This window comes from Fusarium phalaenopsidis, assembly GCF_050370095.1.
Source record: "Fusarium phalaenopsidis strain FUZ10S chromosome Unknown contig_32300, whole genome shotgun sequence".
In the NCBI taxonomy this organism is placed as follows: Eukaryota; Fungi; Ascomycota; class Sordariomycetes; order Hypocreales; family Nectriaceae; genus Fusarium; species Fusarium phalaenopsidis.
Genome location: NW_028145406.1, coordinates 26,394 through 48,799, shown reverse-complemented (window position 1 = coordinate 48,799; position 22,406 = coordinate 26,394). Strand labels below are relative to the sequence as shown.

Genomic DNA, 22,406 nt, shown 5'->3' with positions numbered 1-22,406 from the left:
TGTTGAACTACTGGCTGATACAGAGTCGGATGGCTGTATCCTGGCAATGCCTGTGTGACTTTATGGTCAGGTGCGCCGATCTCTCGGGAAGGATGCCGAGACGGACCGTTCTGATGAAGGTTAGAATCCTTGACATGGCTGTCGTACAACGCGACGGTGTAGGAGCCCGAGAGAAGGCCCGGTGGATTCCTGCTGACTTTTCAAGGTCGCCTATCCCTTACATGCCTTAAGATATATGCCATTCCCTCCTCGTCTAAACCAAGTACTGTCGACTTGACGCTTGCGGGGACGTGGTTGTTATAACATTGGTGATCCCAGCAACTGCCCAAGAGCAAGGGACCAAGACGGTGCATAAATTTGCTGCCGCATAACACCAGATCACCTTGGGCGTATGAGGCATCGGAGTTGGAACAGTATGCGGCGTTGTGTATCGTGAGGAATCGATGGGGGAGGACGTAGGGCTGGGGCAATTGCTTGGAGGATGGCCATGGCACAGTGGCAGCTAGTGGTTTGTTGGAGAAACAGAACACACCCAACCACAGCCAGAAGGAAGGGCCTCTTGATCTTTTGCGTGACTTTCAGAAGAAGGGTCCTGTATACTTCTCGGCGAGGCAAATACAATACAAGATAGCAAGGGCAATTGATCGATTGATAGTAATGAAGATTTGGCTGAGGAAAGAGCCCAAAAGCTGGTCCTTTTCATGTTGGCCGCAATGAAGATGATGATGAGGGCTTGGCGCGTGGCCGCGTCTGGCCTTTTCTACGTGCAAAGAAATTGCCCAGTGGCCCAAGATGGCCGAGCACACGTTTCGCCCAACTCAGCGGGCAATTGGGACTGCTTGGCCCCTGTTGCAGAGGACCGATTATTCATAGCTGCTGAACCTTCTGGGAACCGACGAATCCTTCTGGTAGTTCCTAGACACCGAGAAGCGTCGAGTTATATCGTTCCAAAGAATCCAGTCGCCAGATACGGCGATCTTGCATCCAACCCATAGGATGCGCTTCGCCCTGATCATGACCATCCACGGAAGCTCCAGGCTCTTCTCTTCCTCATCTACAGCCATACTCTCAAACCAGCCGCTCGGGAAATAGCCTTCTGCATACGGGAGACCTCGCATGACGAAGTCTTCTGGTAAAGGCCGCGCCGGGGGGTGGGCTGGGAATTGATGGGTGACCTCGTAATCACCCTCGACAACCTCGATGCAGATGATGAGATGGTTCATCATGGTAACAACCAGATGCCAAGGCGTAGCGCCTCCAATGTAGGACATGGCGGCCGGACTTTGCGCGGCGTAAGCCAGGAAGGCCAGAATGGTGTGGAGAAACGATAGGGTGTCGAAGTTGGCGCACTGGTATAAAACTGCCTGGAAGACTCGCATCGTGAAGTTGAGAGACTGGCTGACCATTTCCTCTGGCATCGTGTACGGGCTATCAGCAGAGTTGACTGTAGTCTGGGCAATGCCGGGACATGAACCGGCTCCGGCTTGGAGGTCCTCTCTGGCCTTGGGCTGGAGGAGAGCACATGTTAGAGCTGCCCCGATGAAGTGACTGTTGAGCATGTGGTCAGCCAATGCTGTCCAAGGTAGAAAGGTGACAGGGCTTACCCAGTGGCGAGCCAGCAGTCAGGGCGTAGGTTTATGTAGTCGCTGAGGGAGGCAAGAAAACACTCCATGTAGTCTTGCAGCCTCTGCCTGGGACCGCCGAACCAGATGATGCCCTGAATCGTGACAAAGCAGTCCTCGATAGATGCCGCCCTAGAAACTGCCTGTCCAGCGCCGGAGGGAAAGGCAAACGGGCGGGTTGTGCCTTGCGTGGCGCCTGGGAACGGGTTGGGCACGCGCAGCGACTTGATGAAGTAAAAGAGCTGCTGGACCGAGTTTCGCGAACTAACGATGGCTAAATGGTGGTAGAGTCTGCCGGTCTTGGGAGACTTGCTCAGGGCCCTACGGTACCAGTACCTGGCGATGCCGCGCCAAATGCCTGAGTATACATCCTCCCGGACTCTTAGGGCCATACGATACCGCGCGAGGTCCCCGAGGCACTCGGCCCAGGTGTCTTTCAGTGCGGGAATGGTCTCGTAGAACAGGGCTACCATGCCGAAAGCGAAGTTGAGATAGCCCAGGAGATACTCGAGGGAGTCCGATAGATGTTGCCTCATCAGCTCGAGGAGAGAGTGGATGCCGTGTCTCCACACTCTGGCCGGCATGGCATACTTTGATACCAATTGGCGCATTGCCCTGCCGACTAAAGGGTCGTGTATGGCGAGAAAGAAGTCGAGGTACTCGCCAAGGAGGGTTTCATGCAAAGAGATGAGGGCCTGCCATTGCTTGGCCTGAACTTTGGAACCAGCGCTGGGTGCTAACACGGCATCATGGCGAGTGATGATACACTTGGACTCCAGCGCGACCAAGCCGGCGTAGATGTCTTTGGCGTTCACCAACAGTTGCTCTTGGGCCACCGGCAGCTGTTCCGGTTGGCGATTCAAGGGTACACCGACGTCGTCAAACCGAGAGGACGCGGTTTCCGACTGTATGAGTGAAGACTCGCTTATTTCGGGCAGTCTTGGAGTCAGAAATGGCACCGCTGAGACACCCCTGATTCTAATAGTCTGAGAAGCTGTATGAGATTGGTCTTCGCGTGAGGCAACACTGTCACCAGCGACGCCGCTGAGTCCCGAGCCGCCCTTCTCCATCTCGTATGCTCTGGAGGAATAGAGAGAATGCAGATGGGGCAGGATCATGCCACTGTCTCCCAGAGAAAGAAATGAGATTGGCTTTTCCCACTGTTCTTCTCAACACAGCGGCTGGGAGACGAAGGGGGAGGACAAGACGATGTAAGGAGCAGCCGGCTGCCAGAAGACGAGGCATTCCGCGCCGAGATTTCTTTCCTTTCCTTTCCTTTCCTTTCTTTCTTTCTTTCTTTCTTTTTATTCTCTTCCCTTCTAAGCAGACGAGGTCATGACTACGGTGCAGATCGCAGGATCCGGCATGCGGCACGCGACGTATGACGTTTCTCGGAATAAACAAATGGTCACCAATGCGAGGATGATGGCGACATGACTCAACAAGCAGGGATGTCTCGAGACCCCCCCTGCCAATAGGAACCGCCTGGTGATGGGGCTCCGGATACTCGCGATAGGCCCCGGGCTTGGCAAGCACTCTCGACTGTGACATCGTAGATCTAACAGCGTGACAGCTTGATTCGCATTCATCCACCGCTCGTGAGCGTCCCCGTGTTACCTCATTATGACTACTGGCGAAACGGCTAGATGTGTTGCGGATGTGTAGAAGATACTAAACCTGTTCATTGGAGTATTTATGGTCCTGCTATACCACTGCTGAGAAGCAAAGAACAGATCGCGCGCAGGCGGCATTCACAGATCAGCTGGCGAGGTCAGGCAGGTCAAGCCGTTACCTGAGCTATGGGGCACCGAGATTTCCATTTGGTATACCTACATGACCCGTGCAATTCGCCCGAGGTAATGCTGTCTTTTGCTTTGCATTTCCTGTTCTCCCCCCAAATGACAGCATCTTTATCGCTGCACGACGGCTAACCCTCTTCCAGGTGCTGACTAGAAGCTCAACGCCTCTACCTACGGGTATGAGTCCTGACCATCTAGCCAGCCGAGAGCCCGGGCCTGAGAGAGTTGATGGCGGCAGTTCCCCCTCGTTGGGAGCTGGCCCATCGGCTTCAGAACATGGTCCAAGCCGGTCAATCTCGGAAGAGTCCGACGATGAGGCGGGCAAGGAGCCGGAACCATCAGATTCTGATGGCAAGTGTCCGAAAGTCAGGCAATTTCCCGACGCAAAGACTCGAAAAAAACTAGAGCCCGATCGAGCAGCTATATTCGAACGGGTATGGGGCTGGGCACTGTCAATTGCAGGGATGCAACGAGCCAGACATGCTATCAATACCGAGAGTTCTCCCATGACACAACTGGGATGCGAGCTGCAGGATGAAGAGAGCGCCAGCCAAGATATCAAGAGCCTAGCCGATGCGCACATGCTCCGAAGTCGTTGTCGCCTGATCCTGCTGGCAGATAACCACAGAAAGCTTGTCGCCAGTGAAAGTAGGCCCCCACTTCAAGCTTACGAAGAGTCATGGAATTATTCCCTTCAGGAACATGCAACTCATCAAATAAGTCGCCGGCAAACGGACCGAATCCTAGACAAGATCACCCGCGAACTATTCGGGCTCAAGCCCGACTATGCGTTCCTCATAAAGGACTCGGAGAGGAAAAAGGCCAAACGATGGCTTCGAATCGGTCAAGTGTTGCTCGCCATGATCACGGAGATCGGTTGGGTAGCCATGCTGATTCCCGGCATACTGTTGAGTGAAGATGAGTAAGCGTTCCTCCTCTCTATCCGCCAGACGACTTTGAGTCCCCAACGTTATCTGACTGGCGGTCGTGTAGCCTCGCGAGGATTAGACCCGAACGGACTAGCGACTTTGTCGACTATATCAAGCATCGCTTTGCAGACTGGGAACCAGAGTTGCGGGTTCTCTCTCCCATCGTGGAGTCATTGTTATGCCATGGCATCCCTCAAGGTACATTGCTCAGGATACACGCCCTTCCTTCAGGGTCCTTGCCGACAAACATGGACTGTTCCTTCAGTTACTGGCTGTCCTGCATGCAGTATCCTGGGAACCCTCTGTTGCCTGAGCCACGGCCCTTACTCGGTTCACAACAGAAGGCGCCGCCAGAGGAGAACCACGACCCGGCCACAAGCGGCAGACCAGAGTGTCGATGGCTTCAACATGACACAAGGGGGGGGCAAGGTGAATAAGGATTATCGCCGGGCTAGTTGGGAAAATATCCAACCTCCTTTGTCTGGCATTGTGGTGGGTGGGTCATGAGTTGTGAGAGGGGGCGATTCACTCAGACATATGGGTGCTACTATCGTGTGCCGTCGCCCGGCAGTAGATGACGGTCCTTTACTTAGTTTCTGCTCTACAATATACGTCATTTTCAAAATTTCTTGCAATTGTTTGATTGGCCAGCCAATAACGTTGGTGGCTAGGAAGTAAACGGTAAACATATCATTGGCCGTTCGTAATGCCCCAGTTCGTACTGGGTGTGTTTAAGATCATAATTTCCCTCGTCCACAGCTGCATCTCTACGTTTACCCGTTTTTCCGCCGCGAATCCCGCATAATTTAGCCTCCGGAGTGGCACGAGAAGCCCGCTGTCCTACGTCATATTTTCCAGCAACAGCCATATGATGATATGAAGTTAAAGCGAGTGCGTGTGTGCCGCCGTAACAAGAGACAAGAGGGGAAGAGAACACCGTATAGTTAATATTTCAAGAGGCGAGCCCTATGAACAGTCTACTTCGCAGGTTTCCAAGTCTTTCATCCTCCAGAATCACTTCCGTTCCTCGGATAATCCGCACGAGCTCCTATAAATGGGCTTTCCTTGGCCCCTGCACCGTCGAGCATGTGTGTCCATTTCAAGCTCTCTTCGTGGCCGGGGAGGGGAACGTATCGGCCTCGCCTCTCGAAGCCCTCCTCGCCAAAACCCACCCCATTGGGCACAAGGCGGCCCAAAGAGTCCCTACGGAAGCTCAGGCCAGCCATCCGACTCGCGTGGAAAACAGCGCGCGGGACGGTTAAGACTTGGACGTGTTAGTGAAGCGGGCTCTGGGACAATGGTGACGAGCAGCCTCGCGTTTTCAGGGGCCATCTCGGTGGTGAAAGCACCTAGCCTGTGTTCGAGACGACATTGGCATCAGCAAGGAACAGGATTTGGTTGCAGTGTCATATGGCCGAGACATTGATGGCAGGGACTCCTACTAACTGGCGGCGATTATCAAGCCTTCCACCGCGAGGCGACGTCGAGTAGAACTGTCGCGAGCCAAGAGTAAGCGGGCCGCAACGCACCCACAACAGACGTCAGGCATAGGTTTACCCCATGGCCCAGGACCGCATTTCGCGCCCTGCTATTTGCCCCGTGGTCCCTTTCGTTATACACTTCGCATTGCGTGGAGAAGCCGAGGTCGAGAAACAGATAGCTATCACAGCCATCAACCATCATCATGTGTTCTTCTAACGCTAGACGAGCGAGGCGAACTTGTCACCGTGGCTTAGTCCAGTGCCACCATTCCCCTCAGCGCTAGACCTAGGCACATCCCGGCAGTTCCTTGACGATTGCTCGACCGGGGCGGTAGTGGAGGCCATGGCGTGTATCCAGCTGCAGCGTCGCAAGATTCGAACACCTGTGCTTAAAAAGACGGGCCCTGAACCAGAGGGTCGTCCCCAGATGCCCCTCGATCAATGCACTTGGCCGCCTAGCATGCCTCCGCACGACTATCAGCACAGGTGCGTGATGTGCCAACGCAGGCGCTCAAGAGAGTTTCACCGTCGCCATCCTGCCGGACCTGGCCGTCCACCCATCCTAGGTATCTGCCGTCGTTGCAGGTCACCACGCCCTGTCGAAATCTTCCACATCTACTACGTCTATCCTTCGGCTCGAGCGGGTGATTGGTCATTGCGCAATGAGCAATCCGCTGCAGGGCTGCCCCCCCTTGTCGGGGAGAGTCACGATGTCCCGGCAATCAATGAAGTTGCACAAGAGCTTCCAGGGTCTCCATCTTCTCTGTGTGATGAGCCGCCTCCTGTTGGACCCAAGCCTCAGTGCTTCCGGCCGTGAGAACTGGCTGGTCAATGTGGTTACCAGTGGGTCTGGTAGATTTCGGTACAGTGATACTAAGGCGGAAGAACTTTATGAAATAAACCTTCATTGAGCGAAGACTCGGGGGCAGGATGAAGGACGTGGCGAGGTGTGGCTGTTCAAGGGCGCCAGGCGCCGCGCAGGACTAGCTGTCTCCTCTTTGAGATCATGATGGTGGTGAAGGCATGGCAAGGCAATGCGGAGCTGTGGAACAAATAGACTATTAGACGTGATGCATGATGTTCACGTCCTGTCAGTGATTGGCCTTTGATTAATTCGATGAGTAAAATTCATGCCATGTCGATGTCGACCTAATGAGTGTAGCCTCGAAGGCGAGGAATCGCAGAAGGGGGTTGAAAGATATGAGATACTAGACTCTGCCTTGGCGTGGCTCGAGGTCGAAGGAGCGTCGTGGCACAAGCTCAGGAGTCATCCCATCCGTTCACACCGGGACAAACATCACATGTGCCCACACCGCTTGATAACTCGGGCGCCTTTTGCTCTAATTTCGGCGTGCCTATAGCCGCTCCAGCAGCCCAAATTAGGTCCCTGCGGCCAGCAAGCCTCCGGCCTCTGCCACCGGCATGTTCCTATTAAAGCGGAACTGTACGGCCTCGGCTGGGCAGCAGGTATCAGCCGCAGGTTCCACCTCTACCATCCATGGGCAGGAGACGGATAGAGATTAAGAGGATCCGTGATCAGAGAGCTCGAAGGGCGACATTTGGCAAAAGAAAGGCAGGCTTGTTCAAGAAGGCATGGGAGTTCGGCGTCTTGACCGGAAGCAAAGTGCATCTTGTCATCGAGGACGAGCGAAGGTCCAAGCATTCCTTCACGACCGATAAGGAGGACCTGCACCTAAGCTATGAGAGCATTCAACCGGCGAACCGAGTCGGCCCAGAAGATTTCTCACCTTCGCTTGACACGGCGACCATGGCGTCACCACCAGACAGCTCTTCCACCTCTTTGGTGTTTCCGCAGCCCGAAAAGGCCGAAGCCCAGAGTTCGCTGGATCGATTCACACCTGACGGATTCACAATGGACGTTGTCAAAGATTGTATACAGGTTGCGAACTCCCTGGGGGACCCCAGCCTCTTCGCAAGCTGTTTTGCGCCAGACGCCATTAAAGAGTGCATGGAGGGCTCTGGTGTATTGGGTGGTCCCGGATTCTTCGGCGCGGTCGGGGAATGCACTCAAGCCACCGATCCAATGGAGGATCTCTCCTTCACTTTGCCACCAACCTGTTCCCCATATCTGTTCGACATGGGCTGTATACCATCGGGCGGCAGCTTCTTGCTGCAGGATGATAGTTGTAACATGTCACCGCTGCCATCAATGTATAGCCCCCTGAGTACTAATAACTGGTTAATACGATAGAGATCGAAACACCGCAATGGAGAGCCTGAGTAAGTGATGAAATAACACGTCCCTTCGTTCCCCTTGCATTCGTAGCAGCCCAGGCAAGATGTAGCTGGCTGCATTGGATCGACAGGGGGTGCGAGGTGTTATATGCTAGGTTGGATAATCTCACCCAGTGTTGAGCCTCAACCTGCTATTGAGAGCTCCATGCTAGGAAAAATTGGCATAAAAGACGGGGGTGGCCGCCGGAAGCGAAGACTCAGCAACTACCGGCGGCATCCGGCAACATTACAACAGCCTGTAAGGCTTCGTACGAAATGACGGTCTTTTCTGTAGTAGCTCTGTTAATGCTGCGCCGATACGCATCTGGCGCCGCCAGCGCCGAGCCAAACAACCCTGGATCATGTGTGCCCAGCCAGCCGACGTTGGTCCCCGCGGACGGCTCCTCCACTGGGCCCCGTGTAGAGTCCATTGCCGCTCTTGATTCGACCTTGCTCTTCGGTACCGCCGACGTATCTTCCTTCTCTGGCCCCGGAGGAGCCACCGATGTTCAAGACCCTGACATCATCACCCTCACAGCCGCAGGCGTGAATAGCAACAGCCATGCAGGGCGGGAACCCCTCAGCAAGCGAGGTCTCGCCTACAACGATGTTGGCTTGACGAATACCTTCCGTACCCGCTGTCCCAGGTGCTCCAGGGCGTACAACTGGGCCTCGGGAGCGGGCGAGCTATCCCTAGACCTGAGCTTTGTTCCTATGCTTTGGAGCGGCTCTGCAGAGCATACAGGAGCCTGGGAGGCCAACATGGCCAGGGCTATCGCCAGGGGCTCCAGCGCCATCCTCAGCTTTAACGAGCCTGACAGGGCCGACCAAGCCAACATGTCGCCCGAAGAGGCTGCCCTGAGCCACATCCAGCACCTAAACCCTTACCGTGGCAAGGTCATGATCGGGGCTCCTAGCGTGACGAATAGTCGGGAATATGGCCAGGGGCTCGACTGGCTCTCGGCATTTTTCGACGCTTGCGCGCAGCAAGAACAGGACTGCGCGGTTGATTTCTGCCCAGTACACTGGTACTCTGGAGCCAACAACGGTGGAGCCTTTTGGACGGCTGACCTTTTGCAGCATCTCAGCAAGGCTCATGAAGCCTGTGGCTGGCGGCCCGTGTGGTTGACAGAGTTTGCCGTGCCCGGATCCTCGGAGGAGATCGAGGCTTTTCTGCGTGACGCGTTGCCAAAGCTGGAAAACCTCGACTATCTTTCTGCTTACTTCTACTTCATGGTGTCGGTTGGGAGCCTCATGTCATCGGATACTTCCTTGAGTCCCTATGGCGAAGTGTATGCTTCGCTTGGCTGAGGGCGAGGCTGCCGCAGCCTCGCATGAGCTGGTGGATTCTGTTCTCGAGTAATACTATATTCCGTCGGCTGCTGCAGCCATCAATGATCCCCTTGCGTAGTCTCGTCGCGTCGTGAAGCTACGCCACGCGTGGTCAGACAGAGGCGCAAATCGGCCCCATCGCATCCGCGCCCCTCGTGAGTCTAGCGTCTGTCTTGTGGCCGCTAATCATTCTTTCTCCTGCTGCCTCCCGTCTGGCTTCGCTTTCTCCTCTTTCTTTCAGGAAACATCCTACGGATGTCGGGATTCTTGTTCTTTAGTCTGCTCAGCCTCATGCCTAGGGTGGATGGCGTGGTTGGGCCCCATCGTTTTTCATACTCCCTAACTATATCTTTCCACGATTCCTTCCTCTTCTTGCGAACGACGACAAACAAATTCTCTTCCGACAAAGAATTCAAGACAGACTCCTCATCTACCAATTGCTGCGAGTCGCTTCTGGTGGAACTCGACCCCGGAGATGCTGCCGGCGTTGGAGTTCGCCGGCCAGTCGACGTTGACCGGCCCTCTCTCGTGACGGGGCAAGCGGAGGTGGATGGCCGAGTGCTGTTGCCGGCTTGAGGAGGGAAAAACAGGTCCTCTGTCAAGGACCCCAAAACCGAAGCTGTGGGGGGGTCGCCCGGAGATTGAAACGAAGAGCCGAAGGGGACGATGGTATTGGCAGAGCCTGCGCCGCCGCCCGGGGTTGTCTGGAAAAGATCTGCCGGGGGGGCAAGGAGCTCCACGAGGCTGCTGGGCAGAGAAGGAGATGAACCCGCGGACAACGGAACCAGGGGCGAGGAAAGCCCCTGCGGCCAGAGACCATCTAACGGGTGGCTCGAGGAGCCCCATGGTACCCGTGGCATCGTCCAAGCACCGCAGAACGGGCAGTGCAGGTTTGTCGTCACCGCGCCCAAGCCCCATTCGTCCAGGCGATTGTCCGAGTACCACGGGCTGGGGTAATATGGCCCGGCAGTAGAGAAATCCATAGGAGCTTGGTCTCTGTTGAACGAGTGGGAACAGATGGGGGACGTAACGGAGAGGTGAGTATCTGTAGCTGTCCTCACTATTTTATCAACCGCAGCTGGAGATTATGCCTCATTTATCTCTCATAGTGACCACGAGGTTACAAGAAGTTCCCCTGTTTGAGGGTTTTCTAACTCTACCATACCGGGTCACAGCGACCGTGCAGTGTAATCGCGACCCCATTCCGTGGGTAAGGTGAGGTTCGATGCCGGGCCAGTTAACCTTTCGCTATGCTCTCGGCGCGTTGTAAGGAGGTTCTGGATGTCAAAAGCTTGCACGCACTAAGACCGCTCTCGGAAAGGTCGAGATCCGTGACGAGACATCTCAACGACTGAGAAGATTGAGTTCAAACAGGTGTTCCACTCTGTTACGATCTGCAGCAGTCTACTCCGTACACCCGTGATCGGAAGCGCAGAGTGAATTGCGTCTCCCTGACATAATCTACGCGAGACCGCAGGGTGGGTGCCGGTACCTGCCTGTATATCCATAGAGTAGGTGCGAGCCGCCGATGGATGAGAATGAGATTGTCACCGACCGCGTCGCCCCGCCTGTCAACATGTCTCGTATTCGACAGCTTTGCCCACGTTACACAGGTCGCTTGTTAGAGCTAGAGGGGGTCAGTGGTTGCAGGAGAAGTACCCTGGGTCCACTCCGTGCTGGAGAGAGCATTTGCTTTGCGGTATCGCCGTTTCATCATGCACACGAGTCATCTCAACTGCTCCGGAAATAGCCCGATCTGATCACCTGCTAGGAGGTGAGGCTCGACAAGAAAGAAATGTTTAGCGTCTGGGGGCCAAGCCAGTTTGATGAGACGAAGGTGGCCGGCGTAACAGAAATCTGATCCTCGATATCATTGACGTGGAGTGTGTCGTCGTGATTACGGCAAGGGGCAGGGCAGGCAGGCCCCTGCCCTAGTTTCTGCCCAAGGGTGTCTGGCTCTTGGAAGAGATGTCACTGTGAGCTTGTAGTTCAAACCCCAGGGCCTTTTGTGTGGCTTGGCGCTGAGGATGGGTGATCTCCTCAGTAAAGTCTAAGGAGCAATGGGCATGATACTGGTGGAAGCTCTCGGGGTTGATCATTCTAATTATCGGGTTCCTGTCCGCTCTCGCGAATCTCAACATGACACAGCCGAGCCGGCAGCCCACCACCCTGTATAGCTCTTGCTCTCTTCTTAGGGAGAGGAGCAATACCAGTACGATCGTCCATCGGGAGGACGTCCAGGCTCAAGGGGGCTGTTCCTGCGCAGGGTAGCGGATTTCTCTCAAAGATCAAGACATAGTCGAGACCGCTCTTCCTCCGATGTTCTAAGGAAGCGACCTACGCCAGAGGTGTTGAAGGCGATTTTGCGAAGCTTTCGTGCGTGGCATAGATACACCTTGAAATCAGAACCGGCTCGGAACGGCTTCGATAGGTGCTTCGCGTCAATCATCGCTCGCCTCATTGGTGCGCAGTCCCCCCTTAAATGGAGGGCTTGAAGCCTACTCGCATGCAGCTTGTGACTTTCCTTCTGACGTTCAGCCGATAAACCTTGACGCGAGGGACGTGCAGAGTCCGGGGCCACGAGAGGGGAAGCTGGGGTGGGATAAATGCGGATTCGCTTACCGAATACTTGAGCCTTCGATACCTCTGACACCGAGGGTTACGAAGATCTACCGTGAGCCCCAGGAACTCCAAATTGGGACATGCCTCGATCAGCCGCTGCATCTCGTTGATTCCCACCTTCAAAGATGTTTCAGGGATCGTGATGTCGCGTCTCAGGTCAACGATAAGTGACCGCAGACGTTGTAGCTGCCCTAGATACTTGTGTACAGGTATCGGCCGCAGGACGTTGCCAACCCGCAGCGATAATTCCTCCAGCGAACGACTTCGCGAGAGCTGATGAAGCAAGCGATCGATACACCCGTGCGTCAGGTGGCCTGCGAGGCGGAAGACCTTCAGGCTTTGAATTTGATTTCCTAGTATCATCTGCTCCAGGAAAGGCTCTGCTCCTGGGCAAAGCCTCAGGTCGAGTGTATGAAGGTTCCAGGGGGGAGGGCTCAGCCTGGCTAGACAGATGCCATCGAGCGATAGCCTGGTGATGGGGCTTAGATCTACGCCCTGTAGAATCCCGTGGCCTAGTCTGGTTCCATAGGCAGGCAGGCTCAGACGGAGCTGTGTGAGGCGAGTGCAACTGAGCAGATGCCAGCGGATCCACTCGACCTCGGCCTCCGCGTGGATATCAAGACATGTTAGGCTCTTCAGGTTGGGGAATACTCTGCAAAAGGGCTGCCATTGGACCGTTGTCGAGAAGGAAATAATCTTTTCTGGGTGACGGATGATGGCGGAAAGGACAGCCGCAAGAAGCTCCGAGTGTCCCGGAGACCATAGACCATGGTCCAGGTTGACGACATCGACCTCTCTGATATATGAAGCCAGCCTCGGCTGGTGGCATAGCACGTTCAGGGCTGACAGAGACCTTCTTGATGCAAGCCCATGGCGGAATCTGATCCCCAGCTCTCGATATAACACAGGAGTAGCCTTACTGTTCAACGCCCTATTGCAGACTGAAACTCTGGCAATATCTTGTGATGGTAGAAAGGCAAGAACATTCCATAGAACCTCTAGGGGCAGATTTTCCATACCCTCGCACACGTCAAGGCCAGGCGTGGTTTTAAATACCCCGCCCAGCTCTCTTCTGCTTTAGACGGAACACGATCACTCGCTTTTGGCGTAACCACGTCTGCTGATGCCTTCCCTGATCTGCTCGTTAGGTATATAACGGCTCTAATTCCTCGAAACCGTGGCGAACAGCTGAGTACACGCGAGGCATCCCGTCCTCTCATGCCTAACGCGGCGTTGCCATTGTCCCGACGCAGGCGAACCTGCGTGTATAGCAGGAAGAAGACCCCGGACCAAGCTGCTAAGGCTGAGTCATGGGCTTGTGAAGCGCAGCTGCTCTGCTCTACCACTATCTTGAGCTCAGGTGCCGGTCCGCAGATAGCGCAACGACCTTGATATAACCGACAATCTATTCCTGGAATTGGCAATCTCGGTCAATTTGTTACATACTTAAGCCCTCAGCTGTCCCCGGCTACCTAACTCCTCTGTGTATGATCTTAGCCATGGACAGCATCCTTCTATATCTCTTTGCAGTCTTTGCGCCGCTCTTGATTCGCGTCGGAGCCGCTGAATCCACCGATCAGCGCTGCATGTGGGTTCCTGCCTCGGGAGAGAGATCGCGTGATGCTGCTGGGGCGATCGGTGTTGACATCCTCGACATCCAGCAGCAGAACAAAAACTTTGGGAATCCTGATCTCGTCTTTGAAGGCCATACATACACGCTGCCCTGTCGACCCTCCCCCTCAAAACCAGCCACGTGGAGCGTTTCGTCAACTTCGACTTTCTTCCTCCACCTGAATGGATTCACGGCCGCAAATGAGCCCACCGGCACCACGGCGCCGTTTCTACCCTCATTGGCTGCCACGCTGCTCCCGACAGTGATCAATACGCCTACGCCGGCGGCGCAGACCACGCCAGCAACGTCTACGTCCACACGGAGGTTCCGGTGGATCTGATACTTGGATGAATCATCGCTCTATCTTATGTGTCGCAGGCGGCGGAAAGACAATGAATGGCACGAGGACAGCTTGGAACTCCCTAATGTCTGTGGCTTTCCTTCCACTCGTGCCTAGCTTTATAGATAGTATAGCATCTTACTGGTAGCTCACAAAAAATATTCATCTGTCTTCCTTCTTTCAGCTCGTGTTATGTAGAATATGCTACATTTGCCGCGGCCCAGAGCCCTCGGATCTGATCCTTTTGGATTCTTCGAGACCTCTGCCATCTGTCCGAAACCACCCCGCCTGATAGCCGAAGAAACGCAAAGGCATTGGGAGGATTTGTCGTCTCCCTCTGCTGCCGCTCATCACATACCGCCTATGCTCTGATGATGCGGCTCGGTGAGCCTACTCGAGGCTCAACGCATGCGATCTGAACCCGGCTGTGTGCCCCCATCGCTACACGGTCCCTCTCCCTCCCCGCGTCATCTCAACAACTCGCACGCTTGTCATCAGCGTGCTCGCTTCCTATGCCAAGCATAGGCTAGAGCTGAAATACTGGCAAAAGCGAAAGAGATCAGGAGCCATTGAGATAAATCACCGTCGGTTACATCCAAGAACGAGAGCCGCTTTAGGCCGTCGCTGATGAAGGCTATGGCGGCCACGGCAAGGGCCAGGGGGGTGAATACGAACAAAGCTACCAAGCACTCCGACAAGAAACGGTATAGGCCAGCAGAGGCTGGTATTTTCACCTGGAACGCTGCCACGCACAAGAGGACGAAATAGAGCCACAGGCCCACGGCCGACACGGCGATGCAGGTTTGAATGTTGATCCGCGTCCAGAACCCAGGGATATCAGGCGTATCTGACGTTTGAGAAAGTAGTTCTCTTGCTGGTTTTGGAAACCAAGAGTCGATGTCGGAAGAGACGGTTTGGCATTTCTTCTCTCTGTACTGCCAGCACACCTGGTCGCTCCCCACCGTGATTCCCTTGGGAAGGGCGTCTATGAGGCCCATGGCCGCCGTCGCCTTGGAGGCGGCCTCGGAGACGACCTTCGTGGCCACGCCTTTTGCCTGCGTGGCTGCTTTGCGGACTCCATCCTTGACGTCGGAAGGGTCGAACCGAGCCTGCAGCTGGGCTACCCTAAACACGATCTCGCTGATGCCCTCGGTTTTCGGTATCGTGTTGGTGGCAGCATACATCGCCAGGGATACCGCGGGGATCCAGAGGATGATGGCTGCGAGGATGAGCTTAACCTGATGATACCAAGCCCGGAGCTCCATGGTGCCCTGAGGGCAGGGACAGATGCAGAGGTGCGGTTTCGTGGGATAAATACGCCGCATACATACATAGGACAACAGAGGCGGGGCTATTTTGGCCCTTTACTGAGGAGACTATTTCGGCGTCATGGGTGAGACGCCAGCTGTATATTAGCATGCCCACCTATTCCTATCGCTGCTTATCTGTGTCGGGGCTCATCTCACTGAATACCCTCAGCGCTGCCCAGACGACCGCCTCTCGGTGGACTGAACGATGGAGTTTCAAGACCAGAGGGCGCCCAGTGCCCTTCGAACCTATTGGCTCCGGTCGCAAGGCAGCATCTTGACATGGCTGATCGGACTTGTCCTTGGCATCCTGCTCATCCCACCGGGCCAGCTAGATGCCCAGCACTGTTCGTTTCTGAATGTAAGTTGACCTTGGCCCCAGCACATGAGAATTGGCGACGCTGCCAGAGCCCGACTCGGCGCCGCAAGCTAACCCATTGCCGCGGGACACGGCTAGATCACAACCATCAAGGCACCGTCATACCCAGCCACTAACAACCTAACTGCCAACCAGCTGCTACGTCTTGACGGACCGTCAATCCTGTGTATCCACACCGACGGCACCGGCACTTACATCGATCAGAACTCAACGACCCGGACTCCGTTAGCCAATTACACGCTGTCGGGGGCCCAGCCAGTGGACTTTGGGCGGATTGCCACGAGGGCACAGGTCTCGAAATGGTTGTTCGTGGCCTTGCTCACCACAACAAGCCTTTGGTGGCACGTTTGGTGGGCGTCATCCTATGCTCTTGCTGGCTGGATCCTCTGGGCTGTGTCGACTGTGGAAGCTCTGGTGATTGTCACCCTGATAGTCGCCACGCGGACCACGGTCAATGACTTTGCGAGCGTTGGACCGGAGACCTCGATATCGTACGGTACATTCTTCTTTGCCTCACTTATTATGATATCGCTCTTTCTGGGCTCTGCTTTTCACGCCTTCTATCCCGACGACCCCGAGGCCATCAAACTTCGTTTCAAGTCGTTTCCGATCTACAGGTTACGCGCAGCCGAAACACGCGCAGCCGAAACACGAGCCACCGAGTAAGCATTGAGGCGGGCAAAGGCTGTTACAGGCCGGGATGAGCATGTGATATAGCACATGGCCTGCCCAAAGCGCAGAGGAGGGCTGTCGAGGAAACAAGAATAATAGACACTTTACATAGATGTGGAATAGCTGATAGGTCAGGCTTATAAAGAGCACTCGTTTAAGATGGCCATATAGCCGCGTTTTGAACGCATGAATAATGTATCGAAGCAAGTAGCATAAAGTCATAAGAAATCATCACACCAATTTTAAGAGATGATACAGGAGCGGTAGGTTACTACCCTGGTTACTACTTAATCTTGTGAAACTGGGCTCGTCTTGCAGCAGTTTCTTGAATGGTTTGGATTATTTAAAGAAGCTCAATCCCTGATCGTGGTTTCAATCTCCCCCCCATACTACGCCGGTTTCTCATTCAATTCGCCATGACGCATCACCGCGCCTATATCCTCAAGTCTGGCCTAAAACGAAAAACTCGCGAGCTTCAACTTCGGATAGATCACTTGGAAATGGTCAACTCTCGATTGGTCGATCAGCTTGGCAGGCTTTCCGGGGCGGGCGGCCAAAGACCACTGAATGGCAGCGAGCTCTGCTCTCGATGCAACAGTCGATCAAGCCGTGACTCCTCCAAGGATCTGGATGTTACAGAGCATTGGGCATCAATGATGGATCCCTGATTACGGGGTGGAGATGCGGTGGTGACGCCTGCAGGGCTGCATTTATCTCAGGCATCGATGAGGCAAATTTGGTGATCCAGGGTTGATGGACTGTTTTCTTGACGGAGGAGGAGACCATAGAGGCCAAGGCCAAGGTGGTCTAGCGCAGCGTACGCGAGTTTGGCACTCCGACCCATCTAAGTCCAGTAGTCTATCATGCACACAGGACAGATGTATGTGGCTGTATAGACTTCAGCATCTAGACTCTGAATTGAGCATCGCCTTGCCACCGATGCTGTCGTCTTTCCCTGCCGGGCTCAGCTGCTGTAAACTTCTGATGTTTGACTTGACAGAGGCGAGCCGGGCCATAATCTCGACCGTCGAGAAGAATAACTCACGGATCGCTAGCGAAAGATCTTCAAGCGACGGGCCATTCCGCAGTGCTTGCATGCGCCATCTCTTGACTGCCTGAGCTAATTCTCTGGCGCGGGGCGAGTGGCGCGCAGCAACCGAAAATGAGGCGACTAGGATAAGCAAGCGAGCCAATGCTAGAAGCTCCTGGAAAATAATTTTAACGAGATAGAGAAAGCATGAAAGCAGAATCAAGACGGCGACGTAAATCGAAACCTGTCGGTCCATTGTGCGAGGTAAGCCGGACTGCTTGCGAGCTTTATCCAACAAGGATAGACGACTTTATATGCTGGTGGTGAAAGGTGAATGCTATCAGAATGGAGTACCTCGCTTATAAATATAGCACTAGGTAAATATAGTATGGCTCCTGGGGGGAGGGATCTATGGTCCTGAATTTTAATTTCCTTTGAACACACAAGGATGTGTCTTATATAGGAAATAGATACCAAGCACGGCAGCGCTCCAGTGTGCCATTGTCAGTCCAGGTGGCACATGACCACAATGCCTTAGGTTCATCGCCTTCTACTTAAACCATCTCTGCTCGGGCGGGCAATGTCACTATGGCAGCCACCGTCCTACTATCCCCCTTCAGGAATCTTAGAGGGATCCTCTGGGACAGGACGGATGCAGCGTTCATAAAAGTGCAGCATCTGGAGCGTTAGCTGGCCAAGTTGCCCTTATACTCGGGTTGAACTTACTGTGTGTGAGAATCTGATGTTCGCCGTTTTGGAATCATAGACTTGCTTTATTTCTCCGGGCCAAGCCACGTGAACTCTGAGGTGTCATGGCCGGACCCTATCGGCGGCTGAGATGCCACGGGCGCTTAATGATCTCGCTGGGAGCGTGTTCTGATCATGGTTTTAAATTGCGTGGATCGTGGCCGTGTTCCCTTCCTACTAGACCGGGAAAGCGAAGCTCCTGGTCAAATCCACTTGATTGCTGAAGACTGATGCTCACTTGTAGCCTACTGAGCTGCCGCCTCGAGGGCACGCTCACCCATCTACATGCGGTGAGACAAGGGGGGTACGCTGCCCTCCACTGTAGCCCATACTGTACTAGCAAAGTACGTGATATTATCATTGCCCGTTATGCGTGGTAGCCCCTCGCACCACACGCATAGAGGCTCAAACCGAGGACGGCTTGACGTGGAGAAGGATCGACATATGCACTACACCCGACGTGCGTATGAGTCAATGCGGCCATATAGGTGTTAGACGTTCTAGCGATTTGAAAGCCGCCACCCAATCTCGCCGTAGGGGGGTGAGGCTACCACACGGCCATTCTGCTCTCATATCACACCAGTACATAGCGCATGAACGCGGCCTACTGCTTGTCCGTGATCTCGCTCATCTGAAACCCCTCTTGCACTCGATGAACGGAATTCCAGAAATGGGAGATCTCCCCACAGGTGGGCGAGTTTAAGTCATTTAAGTGGTCGACCGATGGATCCTGACACCCGATCCAGAGTGCAGCATCTGTTACGGCGTTCTAGGGTTTGACAGCACAGGTCAGGTGCAAGAAGAGCCCGTGCTGCTGCCTCGTTGTACGCACGTATTTGGGGCCAGCTGCCTCCGGCAGTGGATTCGCAGATCAAGGACATGCCCATTATGCAAGAGAGGGGTCGGCAATACGGTGGCCCTGATGAGAAACTGTCAGCGGTGGCAGAGCGTGGGCCTCGGCAGTTTCCGCGTCGAGAGGAGATACCATGACAGGGGAATCAGACCCAAAAGAAGGCAAAGAGAGATTGAAGAGAGCAAATAGCGAGTTGTATTGATGGCCGCAACATAATGGCGTGGGCCTTGAGAGGCTAGACTATAAACAACAACAGATCACCCCTTGCCACCCAGCCGAGGAAGCAAACTTTCACCTCCTGGCACAACTCATGAGTTGCCTATGAGGTTGCCCATGCGGTCTCTCCCGGCCATGCTTTGCTCCTTACACTGACTCGAGATCGTGAGCTTGTCGACACGGTCTTCTCCCAAGCCCGCATCTTCTCGTTGCAATATCGGGGGATGAAAGCCAGCTTGGGCCTGGCACCACACTTGAACCCATGGCTTCGGGGTAACCTGAAAGCGGGCATCGAGCGCTCGTAGCTGATCCATAGACACATTCAAGCTCCACCGCATCGTCATGAGAAAAGCCAGCTCGCATTGATGAAGATGCGCAGGCAGGAGGTGGAAGGTTCCCACGACCATGTTGAATGGCATCGCCCTGGCATAGGCGCCATCGTTGACGAACTTGTCTGCCATTCGCAGTGCCGCTAGGAAGACGAGATGCTTTGTGCATCCCCACAGGGAAGTAGGGGTCTGCTGCAGTGCAGACAAGAGCCTCTGAAGATAGATTGCGGCAAATAGGGCGTCAATATAATTGATTGCCAGATACCGGACGATCTCTGGTATGAGTCCTTCCACGGGGGGCACGTGATAGGTGCAAGACAGGTAGGGGCCGAGGCATTCGACGAGATAGGCGAGGTGAACAACAGCAGCGCGCGGAATCATGGGCGAGGACGAACGAGGTCCAACAGAACCGAGGGTGGCGGGGAGAGGGCTTCAGGTCGAGGCGCAGGCAGACCTTTAACTATATCGCCAGCTTAGACGCCACATCGCAGAATAACTCTAAGAGTGGCCCCGCTCGCCGTCCATCCTTCTCCCATTTTCTTTCCAGGTTCGTATGTATTCTTAGCACGCCATTACCAGGCGCGACCACTGTTCCTCTATATCCGGCCCCAAGTAGCCCCTTGGTATGCTATGCCCCTAACACATCACAGGACACGCCGCGGCCTCTCCACATCGTCGTGGGCCGGCTGCGAGTTGACAGCCTTGAGGAACCTGTTGTAGTCCAGCTCTCCTTCCTGAGCCCCCCTATCGCGAGTACAGGCGACTTTGCGGACGACTCTAACACCGTGTGGAGGGGGAGCAGTATCGGTAGAATTACCCCTGCCTCCATTGACCGTCACGGTTGTCCCTGTCCAAAAGTCTGTGTGGGGAGGCGACCTGGATGGCCGCGTAGCGAGTCTGGCGGCACGGAGCCGAAAGATGGGACCAAATGTCGCGGCCGACCCGCCAACTATCCCAAGACAGGGCTCGATGACTGTCCAAACGGCCAGGTCACTATCATGAAGAACGTCAGCGAGTATGCCCGGCGGCAATAGGGCACGTTGTTGCTTACACACTAGCGTGCAAAAAGTCTGCCGTGAGCGCGGCACTCTTGATGTAGGGTATTCGAGCGATCATCGCGACGCCTGCACTGCCGTGCTGTCAGCTGTGTCTCGCAGGGCGTAGAGTCCGGTTCACGCACAAGACGCCGAGGCTCATTAAGACCCCGGCCACTATTTTGGACGGGCGTGCAATCCACGTCCCCCACAGAATAGCTACGGGGATCAGTGCGATGAGCCAGTCGCTGAGGGCACCGACGATGCTGAGGATGATGGCTGCGTTCGGCACCAGGCGAGACGTCGAGCAGTGGCCCTTCCTCTCCGTCCCGCTGAACCTTTCCCAGTAATAGGCGATGGGAAGACATTGAAAAAAGGCCGCAGCAAGATAGACTAGCGATGTGATCATGACGGCGGATAGGCAACCAGTGAGGACCCATTTGTGGATTGGATTGGTGCAAAGTTGAAACAAAAAGAGGGCAACAGAAAGTCTAACAAAGACTGTTAATAGACCGTAGATCAGCTCCCCAAAGTACCATGCCTGGAATCCGACGGCAATCTTGCGCAAGTTGAGGCCGTCGGCGTCCTGTCCGACACCGCCGCGAACGATGCCGCGCAAGACGAGAATGGCCATGGCCGTATAGAGAAGCTTTAGCGATTAGCCATTCCTTATCTCACCCCATCGCTTGAGTACGACGCAGGTCGACCAGAGGAGCAAGCTGGCTGATCATGTGTGACTTACCACAGAGAGATACATCCATATATCGTCCCAAGTCGGCTTCTTGATGATGACCATCTTCACCCAGAGTCGGAGAGCTGCAGCAACCCAGACAAATATCAAACAGACCACCTGGATTGCCAAAAGGATGGCTCCTTTCTCGCTGGTACGGAAAGCCATCGTGGGGTCGTCGATCAATGCAGGGCACGGTGAAACAGAGAGAGACGTAGATCGGCATCAGGGACAGACGCGACTCATGTTATATGGTCAGAGGTGTATAAGATGGTGGATTATGGCGCGGCGAGACGACTTCGATGCATCGACTCGTCACTGTCAAGGGGTGTGAGTCGATGGTCGAGGGACGGCAGCACAAAGCAGCGCGAGATGGGTATCCAACAAAGGTGTAGGAGATCTAGCGCGATATATAGATAGCTAGGCAGCATAGCAGTGCGAAGCAGGCTGCGAGGAATACATGTCCGAGGTAAGAGAGTGGGTTTGTGGTGGTCAGGATGATGCTTGATTGTTCTGGGCCTCGGCGACCTGTCCCGCCCGAGGTCCCTTGTGATGAGTGTGGCTACGCTAAGATGTGGCCAAGAGGGGTGCATCATCTCTAACTGTAACAGGGAAGCCGCTAGGAGAGCAGCAGAGGTACTGGAGTGGCCTTGTAGGAAGCCTGATGGCTAAATATCGCATATATAAGAGTTAATCTGCATAAACTGTCCAGTTTGTCACAGGCTATCATAACTGCTAGAGTGAAACGAGCGTCTTTCTATTATTAGCTATGATATATAACAACATCCTATCTCTCTCTATTGGATCCCATGCTACTGTCATCAAGAGTCATACCTAACTAGGCGGACACGTACACGCGTTAGCAGACGCTGGCTGGTTATGCTCCGCTGCAGAAGATGGCGAAATGACACCAGCAGTGGCGGATGTCGGCGGGGCAGCACCGGCTGAATCATGGGTTGCTTGGGGCTCGGTCGGGCTACTCGTAGGAGACGACGGATCGCTACCCAGAGTAGCCGTCATCGATGGGTCAGGAGGACCTTGTGAAGTTTCGTCTGTATACGGCCCAGCTGGGCTCGTAGCCGCTCCATCGGTGGACGCGGCTGGAGGCCGAGAGCTTCCCTTAGTGCCAGCCGTCGG

General features: G+C 54.6%; 6 protein-coding genes across 6 annotated transcripts; 2 read left to right on the top strand and 4 right to left on the bottom strand.

Moving 5' to 3' along the window:
• Positions 1–863: 863 nt before the first annotated feature.
• On the bottom strand, positions 864–2,692 carry LRP88_07361 (uncharacterized protein; the record flags this gene model as incomplete). Its single annotated transcript, XM_083243891.1, has 2 exons — positions 864–1,548; positions 1,605–2,692. The coding sequence occupies 2 exons, from the start codon at positions 2,690–2,692 to the stop codon at positions 864–866; spliced, it is 1,773 nt and encodes a 590-aa protein (XP_083100326.1).
• A 5,680-nt stretch (positions 2,693–8,372) lies between these two features.
• On the top strand, positions 8,373–9,377 carry LRP88_07360 (uncharacterized protein; the record flags this gene model as incomplete). Its single annotated transcript, XM_083243890.1, has 1 exon — positions 8,373–9,377. The coding sequence occupies one exon, from the start codon at positions 8,373–8,375 to the stop codon at positions 9,375–9,377; it is 1,005 nt and encodes a 334-aa protein (XP_083100325.1).
• Positions 9,378–14,466: 5,089 nt separating this feature from the next.
• LRP88_07359 (uncharacterized protein) lies at positions 14,467–15,237 on the bottom strand (the record flags this gene model as incomplete). The annotated part of the gene is made up of 1 exon (XM_083243889.1): positions 14,467–15,237. The coding sequence occupies one exon, from the start codon at positions 15,235–15,237 to the stop codon at positions 14,467–14,469; it is 771 nt and encodes a 256-aa protein (XP_083100324.1).
• A 250-nt stretch (positions 15,238–15,487) lies between these two features.
• On the top strand, positions 15,488–16,324 carry LRP88_07358 (uncharacterized protein; the record flags this gene model as incomplete). The annotated part of the gene is made up of 2 exons (XM_083243888.1): positions 15,488–15,640; positions 15,794–16,324. 2 exons carry the CDS (start codon positions 15,488–15,490, stop codon positions 16,322–16,324), a joined length of 684 nt encoding a protein of 227 aa, XP_083100323.1.
• Positions 16,325–19,268: 2,944 nt separating this feature from the next.
• Positions 19,269–19,886, bottom strand: LRP88_07357 (uncharacterized protein; the record flags this gene model as incomplete). Its single annotated transcript, XM_083243887.1, has 1 exon — positions 19,269–19,886. The coding sequence occupies one exon, from the start codon at positions 19,884–19,886 to the stop codon at positions 19,269–19,271; it is 618 nt and encodes a 205-aa protein (XP_083100322.1).
• Positions 19,887–20,149: 263 nt separating this feature from the next.
• Positions 20,150–21,173, bottom strand: LRP88_07356 (uncharacterized protein; the record flags this gene model as incomplete). Its single annotated transcript, XM_083243886.1, has 3 exons — positions 20,150–20,498; positions 20,557–20,634; positions 20,752–21,173. The coding sequence occupies 3 exons, from the start codon at positions 21,171–21,173 to the stop codon at positions 20,150–20,152; spliced, it is 849 nt and encodes a 282-aa protein (XP_083100321.1).
• Positions 21,174–22,406: the final 1,233 nt, after the last annotated feature.